The sequence below is a fragment of the Cyanistes caeruleus genome, chromosome Z, assembly GCF_971803275.1.
Source record: "Cyanistes caeruleus chromosome Z, bCyaCae1.hap1.1, whole genome shotgun sequence".
Lineage (NCBI taxonomy): Eukaryota > Metazoa > Chordata > Aves > Passeriformes > Paridae > Cyanistes > Cyanistes caeruleus.
The window spans coordinates 5271561-5293345 of NC_141732.1; the positions used below are offsets into that span (position 1 = coordinate 5271561).

Consider the following 21785-nt stretch of genomic DNA (forward strand, 5'->3'; position numbering starts at 1 on the left):
GCGCGCACCGGGACAACGCCGCGCTGACGGCACTGTGACGTGGCAGCGCTCCCTTGACCTCACAATAGCAGCAGCTCTGGCTTTGCTGCTGTCGTTGTGCCCGGCAACCCAATCTTGTTTCCAGCCGAGGCAAAAGAGGAGCCTGGGAAATTGCCCTCAGTCATAAAGCAGCCAAAGAAATCCTTACAGGGCGTGCTGCAGTGTTCCAGGCTTGCTGGGGCAGCTCAGCAAATGCAGCCATCCTGCAGCTCCCTAGCCCAAGGAGAGGCCTGGGAAGGAAGAAGGATGTCAAGAAAGCAAAGCAAACCCCACTTCTGGGCCCCAAGGCTATGACGAAGAGCAAGTGTGCTTCTTCCGGCTGGCCTCTTAGTTGCTTCTCAAAAGCCGAACTTTTGCTCTGAGAATTAAACCCTCTGATCTTGTTTTCATAGTTTTTACCCACTTTCTGAGGATATTATCTATAAACATAGATGTTCATCCATTCCATTAAAGGTATGCCTTGTAATAGATATTTCTCACGACCAGTGTGGTTGGGAAGGCAGTAACCTACCTGTCCAAGCCCTGGTCGTTGTCGAGGATCACTAAATACTGAAACAACGGAATAAATCTCTCTCTTTTTCTATCACACATTGAGCTGTGTTTGTGGGAATCATTCTGTGTCCAACATCGACACCGAACTTCTTCCATGACACGTGGGGGACAAAAGAAGCAAAGCAAATGAATTTCCAGCAGTATTGCAGTGCGCAGCTGCTTCTTGAGCACGAAGGTGCCTGCTGACCTTTGCTGTGACTGCGCTGGGAGCCCGAGCTCCATTTGTGGCAGGGAGGTGTTGGCTTATCTCCTGACACCAAGCTCCTCTCCTCCCTCGTGCCATTTCTCTGGCAAATGAAGGGCAGAGAACACCCAGAGGAGCTGTCGGCTGATTCTTGGGCTGCCTCAGTTTTGTTGTGTTGGAGCTCGGGTAGCAGCCACCGCTCTGCAATGCCACGCAGATGTGGAGCCCAAAGAAGGCCCCTTTTGAACGGTCCAAATCCCCACTCTCTCACAGATGTTTGCCCAGGCTCCATGCTCCCTGCAAGATTCCTTGCAGACATTTGGATGGCCACAGCCCAAAGCAAAGGAGATGCCGTCGTTCCCTTCTCTGGCAAAGGCCCGAGTTAAACGCAGGGTGCAGCTGCATGGACTGGCTGGGAGAGGGGGAAAAAGGGAATGCAATGCAAGTCTCTGGAAATCAACTCTGCTCCCGGTGGAATGATGATCCGAGGCTTAGCTTACTTTCCTGCTGACTCAGCCCAGACACATGCCCTGCTGCTGGGGGGCAGCACAGTGTCTTGGAGGAGCTTTCCACTGGGCTCTTCACACTTGGCATGCTGAGGGGGGCATTTGAAACTTTCAGCAATTGCTGAATGGCTCGGCTCTACCCTGCAATTCTAGTGCTGCAAATCTGCAGTAGTTCGCCAGAAGAAATGGATCCTCCATTTGAAAGCATCTCTTTGGCCCCAGTTTCTAGGTGCTGCGCTGACCGAGAGACGGGACTCTAAAGGAGGGCAGCTAAAAGTAGCTTAAGCAGGAAGCTTTGCTAAAGGAAATGCAAGGCCGAGCAAAAAGAAGTCCGAGGTTGATTGGAAGTGCAAGCAGAAAAAAGGTTGAAGTGGTTTCTTGAAGTGCTTGAAGTCACTGAAGTCATCTCTTGATTTCAAGGTTCAGATGATGTCCCATTGCAGCCCCAAGCAGTGAGAGCCCTAAGTAGTGAGAACCCCAAGCAACAAATTTCCCATCCCTTACAGAATCATTTGTGTTCCAAAACCACATGGTTTTAAACACATTGATACTTTGAAAGCTTGTGCCTTGATAGAGAACATGCTGTTCTTTGCCCAGCTCTTCCCTTCTCATCAACGGGTGCCTATGCCATGGGCTGTAGCTCTGCAAGGCCAGGACAGAAGCTCAAGTGTGCTCTCTGTTGCGTCCCCCATTTGTTTTCCCATACCCAGGCAGCTCACATCAAGCAGCTGTAGGGCTGAAGGGCTGTAGGGCTGAGGGAAGGAAGAAGGACACCTCAGCACGGAAAAGCATGTGCAGGGCCTTGAGTAGAGCGCTTTGGTGCCCCAGAGGTTTACAGGAGGGAAGCCTTAGGAAGCCTTAGTGCCATTGCAGCCCTCCTTTCCTCTCCCATGCCAAGTGATGGCCTGGAGCGGGGGACAAGCAGGGACTGCTCCCTCCTGCTGCCCCGCCATCAGCTGCAGCTGGCCCTGGGGGACACCAGGTCACGGGGGACAACATCTCTACAGGGCAGGTGGGCTGGGCTGGGGCAGGGCCCCAGTGTGAGGGGGAGAGCCTTGGGCCGCTGGCAAGCAGCACAAAGCCACGAAGGCCACAGCTCGGCCGGAGCGCACAGCTCCGAAGGCACCGTCTGCCTTAGGTGCGGTGTGGCAAGGAAAGGAAGGTGGCAGAGCTCTGGAGGCTTTTGGGTTTTTATTGCCAGTCTTGCTGAAATCCAGGGCAGAAACAGAGCCTCTTCTGGCTACTTCATCATCTTCACCTTCATCATTCTCTCCTCTGGGTGGCCTGTTCAGGCTGACAGCTCGTAGCACGTGCATGCTCCGCTTCTACTGAGTCCCAGCTTTTGCTTTGATAGCTTCATTCTCACTATGACAATTCTCTCTTTTCTCCTAAAAGGCTACTCCTGAGCTTCCCTACAACAACAAAACTCTACTCTTATCTAAACATTATTGAAGCTTGCTATGCTCTAGCGTCCTCACTAAAAGCAGCTAAGGTAAGAAACGGACAAAACCTTAGCTGAGCGTGGCTCAGCTCCTCATAAAGAGCAGCGGATGGCTGACTCTCTGCCTAAACACCATCCATCCCTAGCTGCCGGCCAATAGAGGTTGTGGTGGGCGCAAGGGGACGCCAGCGGCCAATGAGAGATGTGCACCTTGGGGGCGGAGCCAAAGCCGAGGAGGCGGGTAGGGCGTGGAAAGGGGCAGAGTCACATGGGGCGAGTCAAGGGGAAGGGGGCGTGGTGAGCGTTGTCTCCACACGTGTTGTGTCCCCCGCAGGGCTGTGACTGGAGGGGACACTCGGTGACCCCTGATGGCCCTCATGTGTCACCTGCAGGGCAGTAAACTTACACTCTAACACCACCCTGAAAACCAGGCCAAGGTGCTGAGAGACACATCCAGTCATAAGAAACTCAGGCGGAAATCTTGGTCGAGTTACTTTTCCTTCGAGGCGCTTGTGAAGGGTCTGCTCTGTTTACCAGCTGAAAACTCTGATTTCTGTCTTAAACTTAACCCAAATCAGTTCATTGCCACTTGTGCGTATGGACACTTGATTTCTTTGCACTTTTTACATTGAATCCCTGGTGTTTATTCCCTCTGTGTTTCCAGCCTGCCTCACTATCCCCTACAAGGAGGGATAACATGATTTTGGGGATCCGAAGGCAGAGGGGTGAGGTGTTGATGGCCTGGCGGTCCTGATGAGCCCACCCCACTCACAAGGGGTGTCATTACCATGGGGATCCCATGGAGAGGGGGTGTAATCACTACAGGAGGGACTCAGAATTTGGGGAGGTGTCGTAGTTTTAAACTAAGAAAATTACTTATTTCTTGCTGTGAGATATGGATTAGAAGAAGAGCAAAACAGGCATAAAACTTAAAAGGAAAAAAAAAAATAATTTATTGACAAACTACAATAATAAGAACACCACAATGAACTTCCAGAAAAACCTTTTCATCTTCTATCTACCCACTATTTTTTTGTTCACATGATAACAGAGACAAAAACTTTGGAACTTTGATGGTTAAAACAGTCCCAATTCTTGCTACAGTCTTTTCACCAGTCTCTGGAGAGAAACAGAAGTTTCTTCCTGTTAATTTATGGAGTTTCTCACAAGAAAACTATTTTTGTTATAGTTTTCCATTGCCCTAATGTCAGCTGCCCAGAGCTGCTATTATTAGAGCCCACTCCTCCCATTTTCACATCACTCTGAAGTGTGTATGAGCCATGAGCCTAGGGATAGCATTTTTAAGGATAAGTTATTCAAAGGCAAAAAAAGTCTTCTTCATCTGTTTCTGTGAGCTTCACGAAAAAACAGTTTTCTCATTGCCTCTCAAGGCTTCAAATCTCTCAGCACTTCACTATACCATAATTACTCTACTTTTTACTCAAAATTTACACTTTGAACACTTTATTCCTCCCTAGATACTGTATCATGAATTAAAGGAGTTCTTTTCAGGACTTCATTGTCCATCTCCATAGTTTTAACAGAGAGATATTTCAGCTTAATTAAAGCATCTGCTTAATTCTCTACCTCTTCTGAAGCTTCTTTTCTTTCCTGTCACTGGTAGTTTATAAAGTCTCTTTTCATGTTGATCTCTCTCTCTCTCTCTCTCTGGATAAAAAGATTAATCCGCAAGTCTCATCTGAGTAATAAAAGAGTTAAAATCTTGCCCAGGCTTTTGTAGATGCTTTGGGGATCTCTGCCGAACAGGAGCTGAAGCCGTCTGCGATGGAAGGTTCTTCATAGCTGCTCTGAAGAGTGTGGTCGCTGTCTCTGCTTGCTGCAGGTCCAGAGCCTCTCTCCTTCACTCGGCAGTTTCTAGTGAATTTAGTTACAGCAAAACCTGCAGCCGAGCCAGAGATGGGCCCAGCCCGGGCTTGGGGAAAGCCTTCCCCAGGCCCTCCCCATCTCCCGGCCAGGAGACAGAGCAGGCCCGGCTCCCGTCCCCGCCCAACCGCATGGCCTGGGCAGGGAACGGGAGGCCTGGAGCTCTGCCACCCTTCACAGCCAGGAAAACAAAGAGAACCAAGAGAGTTCTGGTTTTACACTTTAAGGTAGGGTTCACAAGTTGATCTCACTTTTCAATGGCCTAAACTGCTGTCAGTTCTCAGCAATGACCGATAATTGGTCAGGAGAAAAGACTCCAGGCAGTTCCCAGCAACTCCAACTTCCTTAAAGGTAAAGTAACTCCATGACAGGAGGTTAATGCTCCCGAGTGTCCTGATGTCCTGTGTCCCCCGTGGCCTGACCCCCAAACCGGGGGTTGCCATAGTTCTGGGAGTCCTACTGAGCTCAAGCTCCCCTCAGGAATCAAGTGTCCCAAACCTGTGGGTGCTGCAAAGTTCAGGAGACAAATAGGAAAAGACAGGATCCTGGTTGTGGGGGTCCCACAGCCACCCCAAGTGTCCCAGAGGTCCTGCCAGGCCCAGCATGCCCAGGACAGAGGGTCCCATGGGGGTCCCAGAGCCATTCTTCTGCTACCCCAGCAGGCAGGAACAGCAGCCAGGGGGTCAACATTTGCCCTTGCTTCCACCCATTTGTTCTTGGGGAAGCCACCACACCCCACAGGGAAGCCATCGCCCGCAGCCCTGTGTAAGAGACGGTCCGAAGATTCTCCCATTTGTCTCACGACTGCCGCAAGGAAAGACCCTGAATATCACCAGGGACTCGGTACAGGGGCTCTGGCCTGCTTGAGGTGGATGTTTGCCAAGTGATTGTTTGCAGGTGTGCTGGCTGTGCTGACTTGGTACACTGACCTCGTTCCTGCTGGCGTTACTTACTTCTTGCTGTGAGATATGGATTAGAACAAGAGCAAAACAGGCTCAAAACTTAAAAGGAATAAAGGAAGTTTATTAACAAAACTACAAGAATAAGAACACCAGAATAAACCTCCAGAAAACCCTTTTATCCCCCACTACCCACCATTCCCTTGTTCACATGACAACATAGAGACAAACAACTTTGGAACTTTGGTGTTTAAAACAGTCCCAATTCCTGCTAGAGTCTTTTCATCAGCCTTTGTAGAAAAACAGAAGTCTTCTTCTGCTAATCTGTGGAGTTTCTCACAAGAAAACTATTTTTCTGTTATAGTTTTCCATTTTTTCTGATGCCAGCTGCACGGAAATCCTGCCACCAGTTCACTCTTCCCATTTCACATCACTCTGAGGTGTGTATGGGTCAGTGAGTCTAGGGATGTCATTTTTTAAGGATGAGTTATTCAAAGGCAAAAGTTCTCTTCATCTGTCTCGGTGAGCTTCTCTGGAAAACAGTTTTCTCATTGCCCTCAAGGCCTCAAATCTTCACTTCACTCTGTTCCAGCACCTCACTGTATTACAATTACTCTCCCTTTTGCTCAAAATCCACACTTTGAACACTCCATTCCTCCCAATATAGTCTTTCATGAATAAAAGGAGTCTTTTCAAAACACAATTGTCCATCTCCATAACTTTAACAGAAAAATATTTCAGCTTACAAAGCATCTCCTTATTCTCTCTTCCCCATCTAAAACTTAACTCTTTTCTTCATTGTCTTCTTCATGTTGATTCTCTCTCTCTCTCTCTCTTGAAAAAAGGAGTAATCTGTACGTTTTATCCAGGTTGTAAAAGAATTAAAGTCTTGGAAAAGCTGCGAGTGTTCATGGTGTGAGGTTTCAGTTCAGCAGCAGAAACTGAAAACTAAGCCAGGCTGGCCGGCTCTGTTTCTCCCCCCGCCGCCCTCTGCGGCCTTGTCCGGCCTGGACGGGGGGAGGAGGCCGAGACAGAGCCTCGTTACCTTGTCAGAAGCCAGAAACCCAAAGAGAACTAGAGAGCTCTGGCTTTAAATCTTCAGGTGGTGTTCAAAAGTTGATCTCACTTTTCAATGGCCAAAACTGCTGTCAATTCTTAGAAATGACTGATAATTGGTCAGGAGAAAAGACTTCCATCAGCCACCAGCAGCTTCAACTTCCATAGCTCCCAGAGCTATCTTAAAGGTAAAGTCACCCATGACAGTGATGAAACTTAAAAGATGACAGCCAAGGCAAATCAACAGATACACTGCTACTGTGTGAAGAGGAAAGAGACTTGCAGATTCACTTCAAAGCTGCACGGAAAGCTTCTCTACTTTTTTCAGTTGCTTCAAATTTTAAATGGCAAAATATTGGAATACTTCAACTTATTTTTATTAGTTCTAGAATAAAGACAATCAAAAGCATATCCTGCTTCCATGAAGTGAAGCAGAAGAAGCCATTAGACTAAGCCAAATTGTGTTTAGAAGGCGGAGACAGCCTTAGAGGTAAGAGGAGTGGAGAGGTGTGGCAATTGGGCATGTGGGCACCACTCAAGGAGCATCCAGTCCATAAGCAGCCCCTGGCTGTGGGTGTCTGAGCACACAGAGTCCAAATGGAGTGAGAGCTTGGTGGGGAAAGTGCTGGGGGGTGAGCTGTGGGTAGTGGGGACCTGTTTGATGAGCTCCTCCGTCCAACTGGTCACTGATAGGTGTGACACGTTGTGTGCTATCCAACAGGCGGCAACAGCAGCTGGGCCAAGATGTGGGAAGAGGCCAAGCATGCAGCAGAGTGGGAACCATGCTGTAGGCCTTGGCGGCAGCCCACACCTGTAGGGCATGAGGTTGGCCCAGAGGGTCCCTGGAGTGTGTGTGGGGTGAAAAGGGAGGAAATGAGGAGCAGGGAGGAAGGGCCAGATGTCACTAGGAGAATGCCATTATATGCCACTGGTGACATATTGAGAAGAGAGTGGGAACAAAATCGTAATTCGTGCAGATCACCCTCACATCTTCAGAACCAGAGGCCACCAAGAAGGACTGCACATCTGCCTCCTGGTGTTGTCCTGAATGTGACTTCATTACCTGATGTACATTACCTGGGAGTGTCTCTCACCAGCCCATGGGCATTCCCCAGTTCAGGTTCGCAAACCTGTTCACCTCAGCCTATTCTTTGGGCCGCTGACAGGGACTGTCCAGCTCAGCTACACCATGGAAGGGAAGGGAGCCACCCAACACTCTGCATATTTGAGAGTTTTCTTGCCAGGCCGGTTGAAATAAATGTATGAAACAAAGTATCCTCTAATTCTACATCTTCATCATTCTGTACTCCAAGTGACCTCTTCATCCTCACTGCTTGTGACACAGGTATGACCCAGTTCCACGGCATAACAGCTTTTCCTCTCGCAGCTTATATACAACTAGGAAAATACATCCATTTCCAGAAAAGAAAGCACAGAGATACCTCTGTTAATAACAATTTATTCCAAGGAAAACAATCTTCCACTATCTCCATTTTCTAAAATCTATAGCTCTAAGAAGTTGCTCCCTATTTTCCCTAAATTATAAACTAAGCATTTGAGAAAAAAAAAAACGAAAAACGGAGGTATGAACTAAAAACAGCTAAATGGACAAATTCCATGCAACAAAAACTTCCAAACAAATGAACACCTCCTTAAAAAACTGAATGGATGGCTGACTCTCTGTCCAAACACCATCCATCCCCTTTGAACTCCTTGTGGCTGGCGCGGCACAAAGGCTTCCTCAGGCGCAAGCCTCTCCTCTCCGGTCTTCCTGCGCTTGCTTGGCTGAGAGGATCAGAGCAGCCAGGCTGGAGGCAGGCTGGCCTGAGGTCACAAACGGATGCTGCCCAGAGAGAAAACAAACAGGAAAGGGAGCCTTACTTTCCAAGATGACAGATTTCTCTTCAGCCTCTGGCACTCAAGCACCATTCCTGGGCTAGCAGCAAGACACAGCAAGAGGAGCCAGAGCAGCCTCTGCCCCTGCGCCTTCCTGCGCCGCTCACCTGGCTCAGCCAGGCCCACGTGGCCCTTTCATCCCTTCCTGCGGCTGTCCTCAGCTCCCAGGGCTTCTTGCCGCTTCCCTTTTGCTTACCTGCAGGAGCTCCTGGGCAGACCAGCGCCTGTCTTGGTCCGCCTGCAGGCAGCAGCGCAGAAAGTCGCGCAGGAGAGCCGAGTGGTGCCTGGGCTTTTGCAGTTTTGGGGGCCCGTTCCTTTCGATCAGTTCAAAAACCTACGAGAAAGGCAAGGGGACAAAGCTCAAGCTGCTCCTTTCCTAGGCACAACAGCTCTCTCCACACACAGCCCCCTTGGGAAGCTGCAGCTTACCCTGAACTTGGGCTCCCTCTGGTAAGGAGCTTCCCCTTCCACCATCTCCAGCCCCGTGATGCCCAGGGACCAGATGTCCACTTTGGGGCCGTAGGCTTCTCCTCTCACCACTTCTGGTGCCATCCAGCTGGGAGTGCCGACGCTGGAGTGGCAGCTGCTGCACTCAGGGCTGAGCCGAGCACAGAGACCAAAGTCAGCTGAGGAGAAAGACAAAGCCTGTCAAAGACAGCGACCGCTGGCAAACCAGCCACAAGCATTGCCCATTCCAAGCCTGACAAGGCCATGCTCGATCTTTATCCGGGCTGGAAAAGCTGCGGTGCTCTGCTTCCACACGTCTGCAGCCCGGGAAATGAGAAACTTCACTTGAGAACTGCCCTCAGCATGCCCCTGCTGGCCAAGCAGCGCTTCTGGGCGACTGGCAGTCACCCCAAAAGCAGCCCCACAGCACATGCTGGCTACGCTGCGCCTGACCGGCCATACCCACCCAATTTGACCGATCCGTCGGTGCCCATAAGAACGTTGCTGCTCTTGATGTCTCTGTGGATGACTCGGCGGGAATGAAGGAAATGCAGACCTTGCAGGCACTGAGAGAGAAAGGAGGGAGGCAAAGGGAAAAAGTTCAGGCCACCAGATTTCATGCCACAAGAAAGGAAAGGGCTGGAGGAGATTGACAGCTTTCTCAGGGAATTTGTGAGCACAGCATCATGCTGTCAGCAAGAGGAAGAGTTTGCTGCTTCAGCACTCTTACAAGTGTTTTCTGTCTTCTGAAGCAAAGGCATCTGAGCTTCCAAGAGCCCCTCCTGCCTTTGGTAGGAAGCACGGGACTTTTGGCTGTATCTTTGACTGGACCAGTGGCATGGCAAAGATTTTATTGGCAGAGCTGCGGCAGCAGAGGAGGAAGCAGCACGATAGACCTGTTGCAGAATCCAGTGCCATCTGGGCTGCAGTGCTATCCTTTGAAGCTCAGCACATCCCTTCTAATCCCTTTAGAAATTCAGCCAGCAGCACGCTGCCTTGGAGCAGCAAGGGGCTCAGGAGAGACAGACACGCTCCAGGCAAACGCAGAGAGGCAGAGGTGCCAAGAGGAAACAAGTGAAAGCAAGCGAGTGAGCGAGCACGAGCGTCAGAGGACAGACGCCACATAAGAGAGTGAGAAGAGAGCCTGGACAAGTGCGGGGACAACGGCAGGCAGTTCCCTTCAGATGCTCGCTCTTCTCCTGGTGTCGTGACAGCAGCACCAAAACAAAGGTGTGAGCAAGAAACCTCTGCTCTTCTTCCCCACCGGCTGACAAGGACCATCCTGTGCAGGCCAGGGCCGGCACAGGCGCCATCCCTCACCTCCCGACAGACAGCGCCTATCTGTCCTTCCTCCAGGTACACTGCCCTGAGCACATCAAACAGCGTGCCGCCGTCCATGAACTCCATCGCCAGCCAGAGTTCCTCGTTGACGAGGTAGCTGCAAGAAGAAAAAGCACGGCATGGAGAGAGAGCAACGGGCGCAGCTCAGTCACCCGAGGGCCTGAGCCAGGCTTTTGCCACTGCTCTCCAAGCTACATGTGCCAGAAGAGATTCTTGCACACCAAGGGCAACCTTCTCCCATGTGCTGGACACGACTAGAGAAAGCACAAGCAGCTCTGCTTTGTGCCCCTGACCAAAGGGCTTGCTCATTTCTGCCTTGCACTATCTGAAGGAACGCTGACATGCCAACAGCCCAACCTGTCTAAGTAGATGACAATATTGGGATTCCTGTTGTCCCTCATGGCCACGATTTCATTGACAGCCAGCTCCTCGCAATCCTCCTCTTCCAACATCATTTTCTTGATGGCCACCTAAAAGGAAATAGAGGACAGCTCACTTGACCAGTTGCTCCTTGCAGCAGATCACAAGGAACACGGAGTGAGTGCTTGTGCAACGACGCAGCCGAGCTCTGCCAAACTGCCTTGTTACTAGACAGCAGAGCTTAAGACAAGCACCAAATCCCATCCCCAATGCAGCATTCTGCACACTGAGCCCAATCTGTGCTTCTGACGAGCAGCCTCTGCTGCAGAGACGGAGCGGCCGGCCAAAGCTCCAGCCACGGTTTCCAGCAGCGGGGGAAGCACTCCGGAGCTGCACAATCCGCCGGGGCTGCTGACCCTTTACCTGTTTGCCTGTGCTGGCGTCCAGGGCTCTATAAACAGCTCCAAAGCCCCTAGAAAGAAAAGGGCAGCAGAAAAAGCCCTTTAGTCCCTGGCATTGAAAGCCAGCCTAGGCAGGGGATCTCCCCACGCTGCCTGCTGCACTCTTTCCAAAGAGCCTGGCTGCAGTGTCTCTTCAGCCAAGAGCACATCAGCCCAGCCGCCCTGGGACCTTCAGGGTGTCCAAGAGAACACTCGGGTCTAACATGAAGACCAAGAGCTGCTGCAAATCTCCAAGGCACACACGCACTTGCTTCCGAAGCAAACGCACAAGAAAGTGGGGCTCTTAAGCCTGTGTGTCTGTGTGTGTGTGTGGGTGTATAAAGTGGACAAGACAGACTTTGGAAACACTGTCTTTGAGAACTATTATCTGGCAGCTCTTGTTTGGCAAGGTGCTCTGCTGGCCCATCAAGCTTGCAGGGCCAGCAGATCCTCCAGCTCCTGCTCCTTGCCACAAGCAAGACACTGCCAGCACCAGGTTGTCTTGGATGATGCCATCTGCTTGCTCTTGACTCGGCAGTCATGAGAGGTGGCAGGAGGAAAAGCCAGCGCTGGACCGTGTTTGGACTTGGCGCTGGATATGGCAGCAGCGAAAGCCCTGGCCCACGCTGTTGTACAAGGAGCAGACCTTGTCACGCTTACCCTCGTCCAAGTTCTTCAAGGGCCGTGTATTTGCTCCTTGGCTCACCCGGGCTCACAACGCTCCCTGAAAGACAGAAGCAGTGCAAGGCGCACTGCAGAGACGCCGCTTTCCAGACCATCCAAAATGCAGCCCCCACTGCCAGTCGGCAGCTTGAGAGCTCCCTGGGGCCGAGCCACTGGCTAAGTGCCAGCCTTGTGCTCAAGCAGAAACAATCGCTGCCTGTGTCTTTGCCGCAGAAGGCAGCTCAGGCAGAGGCAAGCCAATCCCATCTGCCTGAAAGAACAGCAGCATTCTACTCTAACCCGCCAGAAATGCAGCAGACGTACTCAGTCTCATCAGCCTCTGCTCCTCTCTCGTCTCGGCCGGCTGGGCGGGGCTGCCGGACCCAGTGCCGGCAGCTGCGGGAGCCTTTTGGGGCCGTGGAGGGACAGCAGCTGGGGGCTTGATGTGCTCTTGCTCCTCTTCAGCCTCTTCCTCCACAAGAGAGGGAGCCAGAGGAGGTGCCGACCCTGCCCTTGAGCCCTGCAGACAGACAGCAGTGAGACACACTGGCAGCAGCCAATCCTTCAGGAGCTGCTTGCTCTTCAGCTGCCCAAGCACCTGGACTAAGGGGAAATCCTAGACTTTGATACAAATGGCATTCTGAGCCATCCAAAGCCTATGGAGATGGCTGAATTGGGTGCTCCTCCATCTTGCCATGCATTTCATCTTGCACCCCGGCTACAATCAGCAAGACACCTTTTGGGCTGCCACACTTGGCTTTCCTCTCTTGGAAGGCTCTTAATGGGAAAATTAGGAAAGAGCCAGTGCTGCCTTTGCTCCCGCTGATGCCAACAGGCAGCTGGGCTTTCCTTCAGCCTCCCCGCCTGCCGCTCTCCACTCCAGTGCAACAGGCCAAGCTCACAGCTTGCTGCACAATTCTTACACGCCAGCAAGGTCAGAGGCTCCTTTGCCACTCACTCACCAAAGGACACGCTTGTCTCCATCCACGGGTGAAGTGACCTGCAGCCAGCAAGGGGAAAGGAAGCAGAGGCCCTCAGAGAAGCGCCTGTGCTGGCGACTCCCACCAGACAAGTCAGTCCCAACAGAGAGCATTTCCCTTCCCCAACATCCCTCCCATCTGAGGGGACCAAGAGCTCTGTCCCACAGCAAGCAAGCAAGCAAGCAAGCAAGCGAAGGACAAGGACACCGTACTATGCTCTGTCTACATTTGGATGTCTTTTGCCAGGGGAGAAATAGAAAGAGAGGCATGGAAATGCCAGTTGTTCATTAACAGCCAGAGCTTCTGTTCTGCCCAGAAGCACAAGCAGCTTTTCACATCAGTTGCATGCAGGGATTCCCATGCATTGGCTGAAGACACTAGCTCAGCCAAGCGGCCCCAAAGGGCCCCTCAGCTGTGGCAGCCCTCTGCTCGAGCAGCCCGGGAACAGCTCCCGGCTTCAGCAGCAAAGCCTAACTGGCTTTGGAGTTTGCGCTTGGTGGCCAAGGCAATCGCTCTCTTTGGCACACCAGAAAGGCTCAAGCCACACAGCCAAGGCTTCTCACGGCAGGAGCTGGAGCAAACGACGCTTTCCCTCAGCCCTGGAGAGAATCCCGGAGTTTTTACAGGTCCTACTGAGCATCTCTCCTTCGAGTCTGCAATTTGCAGCTTGAAGCAGCAAGCTGAGGAAATGACAGACTGCGCTGCCACGCGCTCTCCCGTGGAGAGAGCACGGCCGCAGCAGGTTCCAATGCAAATACTCTCCGCCCTGCAGCGAGTACAGACACCCCCTTTGCAGCCGATGCCCCTGGCAGGAGCTTTAGCAAAGGAAAGCTGGCATCTTCATGGCAATTTTGTTGCCAGCTATACTGGCTCCCTCCATGGGCATAAGGAGCAGAGTGAAGCACAAGGCAAGGAGATGTTCCCCCCAGGAGTGAGCTTTCCTTACCTGTCAGGTGAGCCAGGAAGTAGCCAGAATATGCCACGGAGAAAACACTGCAAACCACGGCACAGACTTGCTCGATCATTTTAGCAGTGCTGTGTGGGTTTGCACAATGCGCAATGGCACCCAAGGGAAATAGCAAGACTCCTCTCGGGGTGCAGGCCGTCTGCTGAGAACTCCTTGCTCACAAGGGTCCTCCTGCAGCGAGCCAGCGAGCGCAAGAGCTGCCCTGGAACAACGGGGCCTTGAGCGCACCGGGACAACGCCGCGCTGACAGCACTGTGACGTGGCAGCGCTCCCTTGACCTCACAATAGCAGCAGCTCTGGCTTTGCTGCTGTCGTTGTGCCCAGCAACCCAATCTTGTGTCCAGCCGAGGCAAAAGAGGAGCCTGGGAAATTGCCCTCAGTCATAAAGCAGCCAAAGAAATCCTTACAGGGCGTGCTGCAGTGCTCCAGGCTTGCTGGGGCAGCTCAGCAAATGCAGCCATCCTGCAGCTCCCTAGCCCAAGGAGAGGCCTGGGAAGGAAGAAGGATGTCAAGAAAGCAAAGCAAACCCCACTTCTGGGCCCCAAGGCTATGACGAAGAGCAAGTGTGCTTCTTCCGGCTGGCCTCTTAGTTGCTTCTCAAAAGCCGAACTTTTGCTCTGAGAATTAAACCCTCTGATCTTGTTTTCATAGTTTTTACCCACTTTCTGAGGATATTATCTATAAACATAGATGTTCATCCATTCCATTAAAGGTATGCCTTGTAATAGATATTTCTCACGACCAGTGTGGTTGGGAAGGCAGTAACCTACCTATCCAAGCCCTGGTCGTTGTCGAGGATCACTAAATACTGAAACAACGGAATAAATCTCTCTCTTTTTCTATCACACATTGAGCTGTGTTTGTGGGAATCATTCTGTGTCCAACAACGACACCGAACTTCTTCCATGACACGTGGGGGACAAAAGAAGCAAAGCAAATGAATTTCCAGCAGTATTGCAGTGCGCAGCTGCTTCTTGAGCACGTAGGTGCCTGCTGACCTTTGCTGTGACTGCGCTGGGAGCCCGAGCTCCATTTGTGGCAGGGAGGTGTTGGCTTATCTCCTGACACCAAGCTCCTCTTGTCCCTCGTGCCGTTTCTCTGGAAAATGAAGGGCAGAGAACACCCAGAGGAGCTGTCTGCTGATTCTCGGGCTGCCTCAGTTTTGTTGTGTTGGAGCTCGGGTAGCAGCCACCGCTCTGCAATGCCACGCAGATGTGGAGCCCAAAGAAGGCCCCTTTTGAACGGTCCAAATCCCCACCCTCACAGATGTTTGCCCAGACACATGGGCAGCACAGTGTCTTGGAGGAGCTTTCCACTGGGCTCTTCACACTTGGCATGCTGAGGGTGGCATTTGAAACTTTCAGCAATTGCTGAATGGCTCGGCTCTACCCTGCAATTCTAGTGCTGCAAATCTGCAGTAGTTCGCCAGAAGAAATGGATCCTCCATTTGAAAGCATCTCTTTGGCCCCAGTTTCTAGGTGCTGCGCTGACCGAGAGACGGGACTCTAAAGGAGGGCAGCAAAAAGTAGCCTAAGCAGGAAGCTTTGGCCAAAAGAAATGCGAGGCCAAGCAAGAAGAAGTCCAAGGTTGATTGGAAGTGCAAGCAGAAAAGAGGTTGAAGTGGTTTCATGAAGTCCTTGACGTCATCTCTTGATTTCAAGGTTCAGATGATGTCCCATTGCAGCCCCAAGCAGTGAGAGCCTGTCATGGAGTTACTTTACCTTTAAGGGAGTTGGAGTTGCTGGGAACTGCCTGGAGTCTTTGCTCCTGACCAATTATCGGTCATTGCTGAGAATTGACAGCAGTTTAGGCCATTGAAAAGTGGGATCAACTTGTGAACCCTACCTTAAAGTGTAAAAGCAGAGCTCTCTTGGTTCTCTTTCTTTCCTGGCTGTGAAGGGTGGCAGAGCTCCCGGTTTCCCGTTCCTTGCCCAGGCCATGCGGCCGGCGGGGGACTGGGCCCGTTCTGCTGTGCCTCCCGGCCGGGAGATGGGGCCTGTGGAAGGTTTTCCCCGGGCTCTGGTCGGGCCGGGCTGGGCCCATCTCTGGCTCGGCTGCAGGTTTTGCTGTAACTACATTCACTAGAAACTGCCGAGTGAATAAGGAGAGAGGCTCTGGACCTGCAGCAAGCAGAGACAGACACACTCTCCAGAGCAGCTATGAAGAACTTTCCATCGCAGACGGCTCCAGCTCCTGTTCGGCAGAGATCACTAAACCACCTACAAAAGCCTGGGCAAGATTTTAACTCTTTTATTACCCAGATGAGACTTGCGGATTAATCTTTTTATCCAGAGAGAGAGAGAGAGAGTGATCAACATGAAAAGAGACTTTATAAACTACCAGTGACAAGAAAGAAAAGAAGCTTCAGAAGAGGTAGAGAATTAAGCAGATGCTTTAACTAAGCTGAAATATCTTTCTGTTAAAACTATGGAGATGGACAATGAAGTCCTGAAAAGAACTCCTTTAATACATGATACAGTATCTAGGGAGGAATAAAGTGTTCAAAGTGTAAATTTGAGTAAAAAGCAGAGTAATTATGGTATAGTGAAGTGCTGGGAGATTTGAAGCCTTGAGAGGCAATGAGAAAACTGTTTTCTAGTGAAGCTCACAGAAACAGATGAAGAAGTCTTTTTTGCCTTTGAATAACATCCTTAAAATGCCATCCCTAGACTCATGGCTCATACACACTTCAGAGTGATGTGAAAATGGGAGGAGTGGGCTCTGATAACAGCAGCTCTGGGCAGCTGACATTAGGGCAATGGAAAACTATAACAAAAATAGTTTTCTTGTGAGAAACTCCATAAATTAACAGGAAGAAACTTCTGTTTCCCTACAAAGGCTGGTAAAAAGACTGTAGCAAGAATTGGGACTGTTTTAACCACCAAATTTCCAAGTTTTTTGTCTCTGTTATCATGTGAAAAAGGAAAAGTGGGTAGATAGGGGATGAAAAGGTTTTTCTGGAAGTTTATTCTGGTGTTCTTATTATTGTAGTTTGTCAATAAACCTTTTTTTTTTCCCTTTTAAGTTTTATGCCTGTTTTGCTCTTGTTCTAATCCATATCTCACAGCAAGAAATAAGTAATTTTCTTAGTTATTGGTTTAAAAGCACGACAGAGCCCTAAGTAGTGAGAGCCCGAAGCAACAAATTTCCCACCACTCACAGAATCATTTGTGTTCCAAAACCACATGGTTTTAAACACCTTGATACTTTGAAAGCTTGTGCCTTGATAGAGAACATGCTGTTCTTTGCCCAGCTCTTCCCTTCCCATCCACGGGTGCCTATGCCATGGGCTGTAGCTCTGCAAGGCCAGGACAGAAGCTCAAGTGTGCTCTCTGTTGCGTCCCCCATTTGTTTTCCCATACCCAGGCAGCTCACATCAAGCAGCTGTAGGGCTGTAGCGCTGAGGGAAGGAAGAAGGACACCTCAGCACGGAAAAGCATGTGCAGGGCCCCAGACCCCCTTGAGTAGAGCGCTTTGGTGCCCCAGAGGTTTACAGGAGGGAAGCCTTAGAAAGCCTTAGTGCCATTTCAGCCCTCCTTTCCTCTCCCATGCCAAGTGATGGCCTGGAGCGGGGGACAAGAAGGGACTGCTCCCTCCTGCTGCCCCGCCATCAGCTGCAGCTGGCCCTGGGGGACACCAGGTCACGGGGGACAACATCTCTACAGGGCAGGTGGGCTGGGCTGGGGCAGGGCCCCAGTGTGAGGGGGAGAGCCTTGGGCCGCTGGCAAGCAGCGCAGAGCCACGAAGGCCACAGCTCGGCCGGAGCGCACAGCTCCGAAGGCACCGTCTGCCTTAGGTGCGGTGTGGCAAGGAAAGGAAGCTGGCAGGGCTCTGGAGGCTTTTGGGCTTTTATTGCCAGTCTTGCTGAAATCCAGGGCAGAAACAGAGCCTCTTCTGGCTCCTTCATCATCTTCACCTTCATCATTCTCTCCTCTGGGTGGCCTGTTCAGGGTTAGGGTTAGCTCGTAGCACGTGCATGCTCAGCTTCTACTGAGTCTCAGCTTTTGCTTTGATAGCTTCATTCTTACTATGACAATTCTCTCTTTTCTCCTAAAAGGCTACTCCTGAGCTTCCCTACAACAACAAAACTCTGCTCTTAGCTAAACATTACTGAAGCTTGCTATGCTCTCGCGTCCTAACTAAAAGCGGCTAAGCTAAGAAAAGGACAAAACATTAAATTTTCCTCTGCGTGGCTCAGCTCCTCATAAAGTGCAGGGGATGGCTGACTCTCTGCCTAAACACCATCCATCACTAGCTGACGGCCAATGAGAGGTGGCGGTGGGCATGAGGGGACACCGCCGGCCAATGGGAGATGTGCGGGGTGTTTGGAGGCGCAGCCGAAGCCGAGGGGGTGGTTACGGCATGGAAAGGGGCGGAGTCATATGGGGCAAGTCAAGGGTAACGAGGCGTGGTCAGCGTTGTCCCCTACGGGGCTGTGGCTGGAGGGGACACTCGGTGACCCCTGATGGCCCTCATGTGTCACCTGCAGGGCAGTAAACTTATGCTCTAACACCACCCTGACAACCAGGCCAGGGCACCGAGAGACACATCCAGTCACAAGAAACCAAGGTCAAAATCTTGGTAGAGTTTCTTTTCCTTAACGGCACTTGTGAATGGCCTGCTCTGTTTATCAGCTGAAAACTCTGATTTCTGCCTTAAACTTAACCAAAATTGGTTAATTGACACTTGTACTTACGGACACTTGATTTCTTTGCAACCCTTACACTGAGTCCCTGGTGTTTATTTCCCCAGTGGTTCCAGCCTGCCTCAGTATCCCCTACAAGGAGGGATAACATGGTTTTGGGGATCCGAAGGCAGAGGGGTGAGGTGTTGATGGCCTGGGGGTCCTGATGAGCCCACCCCACTCACAAGGGGTGTCATTACCATGGGGATCCTGTTACAATGGGGTTAAATGTTTCTGAAAATATTTCTTATAATCATGGAAAAGTAGGCCACAAGAATGCTTGGTATTATGGATGGTGTAGCAAGCTGAAATGTTTATGGTAATGGGAGCTGGTCCTTGGGGTCTCCAAGATACCCACCCAGAGATAAGATTCATACATGTTCGTAAAAGGATGAGCTAACTCTCATGAAACAATATCAATAAAGTTAATGAAGATTTAATAATGAAGCAATATTGATAAGCTTGTTATAGTGATTACAGCTACAGCTGAAATTGTAGAAACATGTGCACTTTGGACAAAGACGATGGAGCTAGATTTGGGTTGCTGATACCCCTAGTTCCCACACACTTCAATAAAGCACCTGCATATAATCAAACCATGATTATGTGTGTTCCTGAACGCTGACATTTTGGTGACCCAGATGGGACCCTGTGAGTGCTGCTGAGCGAGTTCACGACCCGATCACGCTCCAGCCGGCACCGAGGGATTCTCGGGGAGCCCATCAGCCGTGACCGTCTCTGCCGCTCACAGCGTCCCTCTGAGAGAGGTAGGGTGCTTTTCAGTCTGCTCTGGTGCCTGCCGATAAGACACAGTGAAATCTCCGCACGGTTGGGCTGGAGGAATTCCTGGTATTGCCCAGGCGCCGTCTGTCAGACAAGTGCGAAAGCTTTGCAGATTCAGCATCAGTGGTGTGTGCTGTATTGTAACTGTAACATGGAGAAGCTTAAAGGGATTTGAGGTGGCAGTGGCCCTATACCACGTACTTCTCCTCTGGGGTGCTTATTGGCACATTGGAAACTGGGTAACTTTGGGCAAGATTTACATAAAGTTGATTGATTATTGTAATATCAGGTGGCCAGGATATGACCTGGACAGTGGGGAGAAGTGGCCGAGAAATGGATTTTTGCAGTGTAACACCATTTTACAGTTGATGTTGTTCTGTAAGTCAGAGGGAAATTGGGATTAAGTTCTGTAGGTTGATTTGCTTTTCTATTTGCGAGACAAGCCAGAATGGAAGGCTGAGTGTGGATTGATGGCAGTTAAGGCATGTGTGAGTGATAAATGTGAGGTTTGTGTAAAAGGAAAAAGTTGTTCAGAGCACCTGGCACTAGAAGAAAGTTTGCGTCGGGGGAGAGAGATGGTTGTTGATTTACAAGTGGTTTCAGCAGAACCAACAGGACCTGATTCTGTTTTGTCTGCCCCCACTTCACCCAATCCTCTTTCACCTAACCCTATCTCGCCTCACCCCACTTCACCTTTCCCTCTTTATCCTCCTCTACCGCTGTTGGGGAGGGGGAAACAGGGAAACCTTAGGAATGTGATTGTTTGGCAGAAGATTCTGAAAATATGAAGGTTAGAATCAAAGTAGAAATGAAAGCCTGCTTTGAGTCATAGGATACAGAGTACTGGTTACTATATAACCAAAGAAAATAGCCTAGCCAGCTAGAGGAGAATCCTGTTGATAAAACAATGTCCTTCTCCTGATGGAAAGTCCAAAGGTCATGAAGCAAGGAAAGAACTTGTAAAGCTTGTAGAGCCTAAAATGCAACACTGTATGTAAAATCTCTAGTGGGTGTATCTCGTAGTGATTGGTTACTGAGAATTAGAATATTCACTATAGAAAAAGATATATTGGATTGTAACAAGAACTTTGCTTGCTTAACCTCTCTCATACCTCTTGGCTCTTCTCTCTTACCCCTTTACCCCTCTCACAGCTCCTCTCTCCCCATCTCTTACCTCTTCCATTCTTTCCTTCTCTTATTCTTACCCTCTTGGATTTTCCCCTCTTATCCCCCTCTCTCATAAGCCACCCTGGTTTTTCCCTCATTCCCTCTGTTGCTCTTACGCCCTCCCTCCCCTTTTCCAACCTCTCCTCCCTGCTCTCCACGCTCTCACCTACCCCTCCAACCTGACCACGTGAGCGCCGAGGCTGGTGGCTGACACAGGTCTCCCTTCTTTTTAGCCTTATAATAAATTGCTTATACTTGAACTGGAGACTTCTCCAGTTTGATCCTGGAGAAGTCTCTCACCGCAAGAGAGTTTTTACACAGCAATATACTGCCTTCACCTGATCTTTCTTCTCCAGGAGATGATCAAAATCTAACTGTGATACAAAGGAATGTGAAAAATGCTGGGCAGGGGGATAGCAGTAGCGGTATAATAATGATGATAATAAATCAACAACACCGGTGTCCCATCGGACTCGGTCACAGCTTGCTCCGGTTCTGGGTAGAAGGGGAGAAGATTTGGGCAGACAAAGGCGGACTGTGATAGTCCCCTTGGGACAAGGAGTAGGAGTAGAGGGGCCAGTGTTTGTGAATGTTCCTTTTTCACCCGCAGACTTGATAATTTGGAAACAATCAGCTGGAACTTAGAGAGAAAATCCTGATCAAGTAGCAAGGGTGGTAAAAATGATTATGAAAACTCAGAATGAAGATTGGGAAGATATACAAGTAATATGGGATAATTGAATGGACTCTGTTGAGAAAGAGATGGTGCTTAGAGCAGCCAAGGAGAAGGTGAGAGAAGATCTCAGAATTGGGGTGGTGACAGGGACTTTGGATGAGAACTTTCCGATCGAGGATCCAGGGTGGGATCCCAGTGCCTTTGGGGACATGCGGAGGCTGAAGAGATATCAAGAGTGGCTCCAGATAGAGGTTGGGAATGCTATAGCTAAGGCTGTGAATTGGTCTAAATTGTATGAGGTAAGAGAGGAAAAGAAAGAATCCCCTGCTGCATTTTTGGAAAGGCTTAAGGAGGCAGCGTGAAAGTCTACAGATCTTCAATTAGAAAGAGAACAAGTGAATGTTCAGCTTGTGTTCATTTTTCTTGGGCAGTCGCAGGATGATATTAGGAGAAAATTGCAGAAGTTAGAAGGAGAGGACTTCAGGAATTTGAATAAATTACTTGAAGTGGCTTGGAAAGTATACAATAAGAGGGCAAAGGAAGTTAGTAAAAAGCAGCAGCAAAATCTTTTGGCAGTGATCCAAGGAAGAGAGAATCCAGGTTTCAGAGAACGTGGCAGAGGTGGTCGAGGACTGGGGAGGGGAGGACTTGGCAGAGGACGAGGGGGATGGGTTTTGCCAAGATTAGGGTTAAATCAATGTGCTTATTGTAGACAAGAGGGGCACTGGAAAAATGAATGCCGGAATTGGTTTAACCAGGGCAATCAGTTCAATCAGAATCAGGATGCTTCAAATTTAATGGTGCTGGGGGAGTACAGCAG

At 50.2% G+C, this 21785-nt stretch overlaps 1 protein-coding gene across 1 annotated transcript; it reads right to left on the bottom strand.

Annotated features, from left to right (window-relative positions):
• Nucleotides 1-8006: 8006 nt before the first annotated feature.
• Nucleotides 8007-13875, bottom strand: LOC147648010 (serine/threonine-protein kinase PAK 3-like). Its single transcript, XM_086868227.1, has 11 exons — nucleotides 13635-13875; nucleotides 12671-12708; nucleotides 12033-12228; nucleotides 11706-11769; nucleotides 11029-11077; nucleotides 10603-10715; nucleotides 10225-10342; nucleotides 9371-9470; nucleotides 8887-9083; nucleotides 8654-8791; nucleotides 8007-8404 (listed from the first exon to the last, which is right to left on the bottom strand). Exons 1-11 carry the CDS (start codon nucleotides 13711-13713, stop codon nucleotides 8303-8305), a joined length of 1194 nt encoding a protein of 397 aa, XP_086724353.1. The 5' UTR covers nucleotides 13714-13875; the 3' UTR covers nucleotides 8007-8302.
• Nucleotides 13876-21785: the final 7910 nt, after the last annotated feature.